This window comes from Cherax quadricarinatus, unplaced genomic scaffold, assembly GCF_038502225.1.
Source record: "Cherax quadricarinatus isolate ZL_2023a unplaced genomic scaffold, ASM3850222v1 Contig2283, whole genome shotgun sequence".
NCBI classification, from domain to species: Eukaryota; Metazoa; Arthropoda; class Malacostraca; order Decapoda; family Parastacidae; genus Cherax; species Cherax quadricarinatus.
Genome location: NW_027197309.1, coordinates 46480 through 53389, shown reverse-complemented (window position 1 = coordinate 53389; position 6910 = coordinate 46480). Strand labels below are relative to the sequence as shown.

General features: G+C 40.5%; 1 protein-coding gene across 1 annotated transcript; it reads right to left on the bottom strand.

Annotated features, from left to right (window-relative positions):
• Nucleotides 1-4725: 4725 nt before the first annotated feature.
• Nucleotides 4726-6507, bottom strand: LOC128687482 (exonuclease 3'-5' domain-containing protein 2-like). Its single transcript, XM_070081307.1, has one exon. The coding sequence runs from the start codon at nt 5474-5476 to the stop codon at nt 4763-4765; it is 714 nt and encodes a 237-aa protein (XP_069937408.1). The 5' UTR covers nt 5477-6507; the 3' UTR covers nt 4726-4762.
• Nucleotides 6508-6910: the final 403 nt, after the last annotated feature.

Genomic DNA, 6910 nt, shown 5'->3' with positions numbered 1-6910 from the left:
TTCATCTTTATAATCCACTCACTATTACCTAAATATGCTCAATTGCTATGTAGCTGTTCCTTTTCCATATACTATTTAATCCCCAATTGTGCATTTGCTCCTGACAGCTCTGTATTGGTATGCTCCAACCCCCTATACTGGTAAACATCGAATTTTTTTACCAAAATAATAAAATTTTTACATAACTTTTTTCACACTAAGACATTAAAACACACTTAAGGCAGAAGCCTTCATAACAAATACAAAGGGCCATCTTGCAAACATACAAGGGTGACCCTCCTATGACCAAGCCCAGAAACCGACCTGACAAGAAGAGGTTCTTTCTGATCATCTGCAAATGTTTTAACTGGGAGAGGCACCTGCTGCACCTAAGAGGCAGTTTAGGCTCAGGTGGGAAGAGAGTTTGGCTGAAAATTTAAGACCCCTGCTGCACCAACTTTACGTGCTCAAGGAAAACCACAAACCCAAGAAGCCAGTTGCAATTCATTTAATGTTTTAATGAAGGCATGAGTAGCCAATCCCTTCTTAACATACAGCCTGTAGGAATGTAGATGCATTTAAGGCACAATTAAATTTATGCACCTTAAATTACTTTATTCATTATATCTGGTATTTATATGAGCTTCCTCCACTTCTAATCATTTATTGTTGAAAAAAAATGCTGGAAAGAAATATGTCAGTCATTTGTGATTAATTTGTATTCTTATTATATTTACCAAAGAGCATTAAACCTGCATGGATCATTAGGATTTTTTGTACCTGATATTGCCTCCATATGTCTATATCCACAATGTAATGACAAAGAAAAGTTATGAGCATCCTGGTTTGCTATTTGTTTTATTCAGAATACTCAGACTATTGGTAACTTCCAAATTAAAATTCTGATTTGTATGCAGTGAAATCCATGAATCCTATTATTATTATTATAATCAAGGGGGAAGCGCTAAACCCGGAGGATTATACAGTGCCTGGGGCGGGGGGATGTGGAAGGCATTCAGGCTTAATTTGGGGAACTGGAGCACAGATCCAATTCCCTAAATCAAGAGCCCCTCACCAACATGAATCCTAAATTACATGATTTATTAACAAGGTTTTTCAAGTTGTCCATGGTACTACTGACAATAACCTCGTCATTAGTATTCACAGTAGCTTTCTCTATCTCTACTTCATTCACTGCTTGAAAAGAATCTGGTAAGAGATTTAATATTTATTGTATCATTAATCTCCTCAGTACTTCCAGTTTCACAATGCAATGATTAAGTTAGTTTATTATCTTTGCTATTTAAACAGTAAGTCATTGAAGTAGTTTCCCCACTGAGTTGTGGAGTGTATGGAATATTTATAGTGCCCTCTGAGCTCACCAGAATAATTTTATATTTGACTCGTTCAGAGTGGTCAAGAGGGTACTGGCTCATTTTCAGATGCATCCTGTATATGTTATGAGTTAGTGACCCGGTGGCCTGGTGGCTAAAGCTCCCGCTTCACACACGGAGGGCCCGGGTTCGATTCCCGGCGGGTGGAAACATTTTGGCACGTTTCCTTACACCTGTTGTCCTGTTCACCTAGCAGCAAATAGGTACCTGGGTGTTAGTCGACTGGTGTGGGTCGCATCCTGGGGGACAAGATTGAGGACCCCAATGGAAATAAGTTAGACAGTCCTCGATGACGCACTGACTTTCTTGGGTTATCCTGGGTGGCTAACCCTCCGGGGTTAAAAATCCGAATGAAATCTTATCTTATCTTATCTGACCAACAATCAGGCATGAACTGAGGGTTCATGGTATCCAAGAAGTGCTGTCTCCATCTCTGCTCAAGTTTCACTAAACCAAGCTTCTCGTATGCCTCATAAACCTTTAACCCTTTCAGGGTCCGTCCCGTTGATCAACGGCTTTACATTGAGTGTCCAAACCGTAGATCAACGCCAAAGTTCTAGCGCCGTCAAATTTAGGGTGAAAACGCTCATAGGCCTACATGTGAGAGAACGGGTCTGCGTGGTGGGTGTGCGCCATAAACAAAAAATCTAGGCGCCCGCATAGCATTGTGGGAACGCTGGCTCAGTTACCCTTGTTCACCATGCCTCGTCGCAAGTCAGCTCTCACTCCCCAGAAAATTGGGACTCTCCTCTTCCTATCTGATAGTTCTGACACTGATGGAAGTGGAAATGAAGACGAATTCTACGGCTTTGATCAGTTAGTGACAAAAAAGAATGACCAGGATATCGATAATAGTGCAGAAAACCCTGATGATCCTCAACCTTCTACCTCTGGTGTGGGCACTCGTGACTCACGGTCGGTTGTTCCTCATCGCAAGAGAAAACTAATATTTTCGCGTGGCCAGGCCTCTGACTTCAGTAATGATGATGATAGTGACGTGGACTGTGATTTTATTGCGCTCGACGATCAATTGAGTAGTGATAGTGAGGAATCATATTCACCAGTGAAGCGTCGGTATGTTCGCCGCCGCATGCGCTCGGGTAGTGTACCCTATGCTGTGCCCAGGGGACGGAGTACATCCCGTGGCCCAACACCAGTTTTAGGTAGTGATAATGAGGATGATGTGGCTACACTTGGCATGGATAGACCACAGGCATCAGTGGATGGTGTTAGTGGTGATGTTAGTGGCACCGCCATGCGTGACTCACGAGGCCATGCTGGGACCCACGCTGCTGACTCGTCAGTTCAAGGACAAAGCAGAGCGCCAGCCACCAGCCCACCACAACCACAACCACCCGCACAACCAGCCTATGATGTCCAGTATCCACCAGCAAACCGTACGTGGGATTGGCAGCAAAATCCCAATTTTGTTCCCAAGCCTCACCACTTTGATGATTCTCAAAGTGGAATTCTACCTACTTTTCCCCTTGGAACCACGGCCAATGAACTGGAATTCTTTGAATTATTCTTTGACCAGCCATTGATGGAAATTATTGTCAGGGAAAGTAATAAGTATTTTGAGTACACCATGGCAAATATGATCATATCACCACAGTCAAGACTACACAGGTGGAAAGAGACGACTGTTGCAGAAATGTATTTGCTTTTTGCAACAATAATGCTTATGCCTCACGTCTATAAGCATAATATAAAAGCATACTGGTCCACAGATCGGCTAATTTCTACCCCGGTCTTCAGTGAAATCATACCAGTGAACAGGTTTATCTTACTCTTACGTATGTTGCACTTCTCTGACAAAACCAGGCCTGACAGAAGTGACAGGTTATACAAGATTAGAAATGTTTTCATGTATCTCAAACAAAAGTTCAGCATATACTTTTATCCATTCAAGAATCTTGTAATTGACGAGTCTTTGATTTTGTTCAAAGGTAGACTGTCATTCAAGCAGTATATACCGAGCAAGAGGAAACGCTTTGGTATAAAACTGTTTGTACTCTGTGATTGTGACAGTGGCCTGGTGTTGGATATTGTTGTATACACGGGTAGTAAAACATTGAAAGATACCAAGATGTTACTGGGTATCTCAGGTGACGTAGTGAGAAACATGATGGCACCTTATCTTGGTAAGGGGCATACATTATATACTGATAACTGGTACACAAGCCCATTACTCAGTGATTTCATGCGAGCGAACAAGACAGATGTGTGTGGCACAGTGCGTTCTAATCGTAAACATATGCCCAGGCTCAACGCAGGTGCTCGTGGTGATGACGTTCAGGTGTTTACTGCCAATGACATCATGGCATTACGGTGGCATGACAAACGAGATGTCACATTGTTGACAACCATTCACCGTAATGAAATGCAAGATAGTGGCAAAGTTGATCGAGTGACTAATGAACGTATTCGAAAACCAGTGTCAGTGATTGATTACACACAAAACATGCGCTGCGCTTGGTTGACAAGTGTGACATGCAGATTGGTTTTGTTGACTGTGTTCGTAAGAGTTACAAGTGGTACATGAAACTTTTCTTCCATCTCATGGACATTTCAATGCTCAATGCATATAATATGTACCAAATAAAGACTGGCAACAGACCACCGTATGGTGAATTTTGTTTGTCTGTTGTCAGACAACTCATAATGAAGTACCAGGTAACAACACCTGCTATACAACATGGTCCTCGAATTCCTCAGGATATACCCAAGCGTTTGAGGAGAGATGGTGATCATTTCATAATACAGCTTCCTTCAACTAAGAAGAAATTTGCTCAGAAGAGATGCATTGTCTGTGCACAAACAAAACGACGGCAACAAAGACGCAAAGACACTCGGTTTATGTGTGAGGAATGTAAGGTGCCTCTGTGCATGGTGCCTTGTTTCAAGGAGTTCCACAAGCTCCAGCAGTTTTAAAACCATGTTCAGTGATTGTAAATATGTAAATATATGATAGAACATTAGTATTATACAATATTTGTGCATGTTTATTGTAATAAACAACAGTGGTAAACAATAATATGATAATAACTTTAGTGCGGTTATTGTGTTCAATACAGTGAGTTTATATATATACATTATATACAGTATTGGTCTCTCAGGCCCCATATGTTAGTAGGAATAGAAAAAAATTGGAAAAGAAAATAAAAAACAACTAAAACCACAAAATAATGTAATGCGCGTATGTGGAATTCGTCGATGTTGCCGCCACGACATCATTTTTGACAAACTTCTTGGCACTGTATCTCGGTAAGTACTGATCAGATTTTTTTTTTTTGTCTTATTACCTTCACAAAAATTTGCTCTTTAATTCTGTAAGAAAAAATAATTTTTTTTTTTTTTCAAAATTTCTTGGACACTGGAGCACCACTTCAGATTTTGGCCTTGGACCCTGAAAGGGTTAATCCATGAGCTTGGTAATTTTTATTCCAGATCTTCACATCCATGTTAGCTGCATCTTCTAGATACTTTGTAGTCATTGTATCAATATTAAAGTAATTTTTAACAATACTCTCAAGTTCTTCAATTCTCTTTTTTGGGATGCCATCATAACTTCTCAGTAAAGCTCCAGCGGCATTCCTAACAATCTTGTGAGCACTGTCGATAACAACTTTCACATCTCGTTCAGTACCTATAGGAGCATTAAATTCTTTTGCTAGTACGTGTCTCAAGGCATTGTCATGCAAATTGCTTAGTCTGTGGCATTCTAAACAAAGTAGAACTACATCGTGGCTTTGATGATCTTTAAGTATGTCCGGGAAATGTTTACGATATTCATGAGGCACAACATTTTTCCTAATGAAAGACTCGCCCTTGCCACACACTACGCAGATATTGTGCCGCTCCAGGAGATAAAATTTCCCGTCATCTTTCTCAACTTGTGGACGGCCTGCAGGCTCAAAATTTAGACGCACAACAAGTGGGTTCTCACTGATCTTGACCCCAAGACCCCTTTCTATGTACCACTGTGTTTTTATGGGGTCACAAGCGCATAGGGGTTGATCATCTGGGGCTTGAAGTTGGCAGTTATGATACAGAGGGCCCCTACGTGTGGAGTATGCTCGGGAGATGGATTTGAACTTCATGGAAGGTGCAGATTGACTGTTATATGCAACCTCTGTGGAAGATGTGTTCTTGTCATAAATAATGTGAGAATGTACCGTATATACCCAAGTGTAAATCAAGAGTTTAAGACAAAGTTTTTAAACAGATAATAGGGGATCATTATGTTCCTGAGTAACATTTTTAAGAGGTTGAAATATTTACATGTTGAAGGCCTATGGCCTTCTTATTTCTTTGGCTTATCAAGGCAAAACCATACTTGGTAACCTCAGTCTATCTTAACCCCTACACTTTCCAAACGTATATATACGTTCTCTCGCCCAGTGCCCTGAATATTTTGAAAAATAAAAAAGTCATATTATTTCATTGAACTAAAGAGAAAATTTTTCTAAGTGTTATAGGATTAAAATAAAAAAAATATAGGGTCAGTACTCACTGAGATATGAGGCTGCAAAGTTGGCACTTAATGCTCACCTGACGGCAACATTGAGTCCTGCCGCTTGTAGAAGTGTTGCCGATATACCATTTTTCTCATTTTTATATTTTATATAATTTTTATGTTCTGATAATTACAATTTATTGTAGTTCTTGTCATTTCATAACCAATCTTTGTTCTGTCACTAATATTAGGTACTGAAATTATACTCAAGTTATCACAAACACATTGACAGGTGGACATTTACACATGCCTTGGTCATTTACTATTGTCCAGGAATATATACAAAGTATTTATAGGTCCCAGCAATGTTTTGGATACAGAGGAGTATAGAAGAAGGAAGAAGAAAGGAGGAGGAGGAGGAAGGAAGAATGAAGAGTTCCCTTGAAGTAAAGTGTAAGACAAGTGTCAGTGACAAGTATCCGGGAGGGCAGTGATAAGATGAGATAAGGGATGACATTTGATGGGTGCCAGCAGGGTGCAGAGATAAGATGAGATAAGGGATGACATTTGATGGGCACCAGCGAGGGTGCAGAGATAAGGGGTGACATATGATGAGCTTGTATCTCTGCCTCTGATTATCTGTGTCTCTGTCTGCTTGTCTCTTTCTGTCTCTCTGCTGTCTCTCTGTCTCAGAGAGAGAGCCACTGTGAACCAACAGGTGTTCTTATGCATTATATCTATGAGCACAGAATAGCACCTTGGATTTTTTAGGCTATCCTAGGTAATTTACACTATGTATAATTATATGTGTGTGTACCTGTGAGACAGATAAAAAGAGATAAGAGAAAGATAGAGACAGACAGAGACAGACGTACCCTAAACTTGGGGTTAACATCACTTTCCTCTTAAAAGAGGAGTGTTAATAACACATTACATCATGAATCCTTGGTGTTTGCCGCACTGTTTGCTCTACCTGGCTCTCAATTTAACTGGCACTCCCACAAGGTACTAAGTGGTCCCAGATTTTTTGTTAACCCTTTCAGGTTCTGTGCCATAGAGCTACGACTTTACGTTCAGG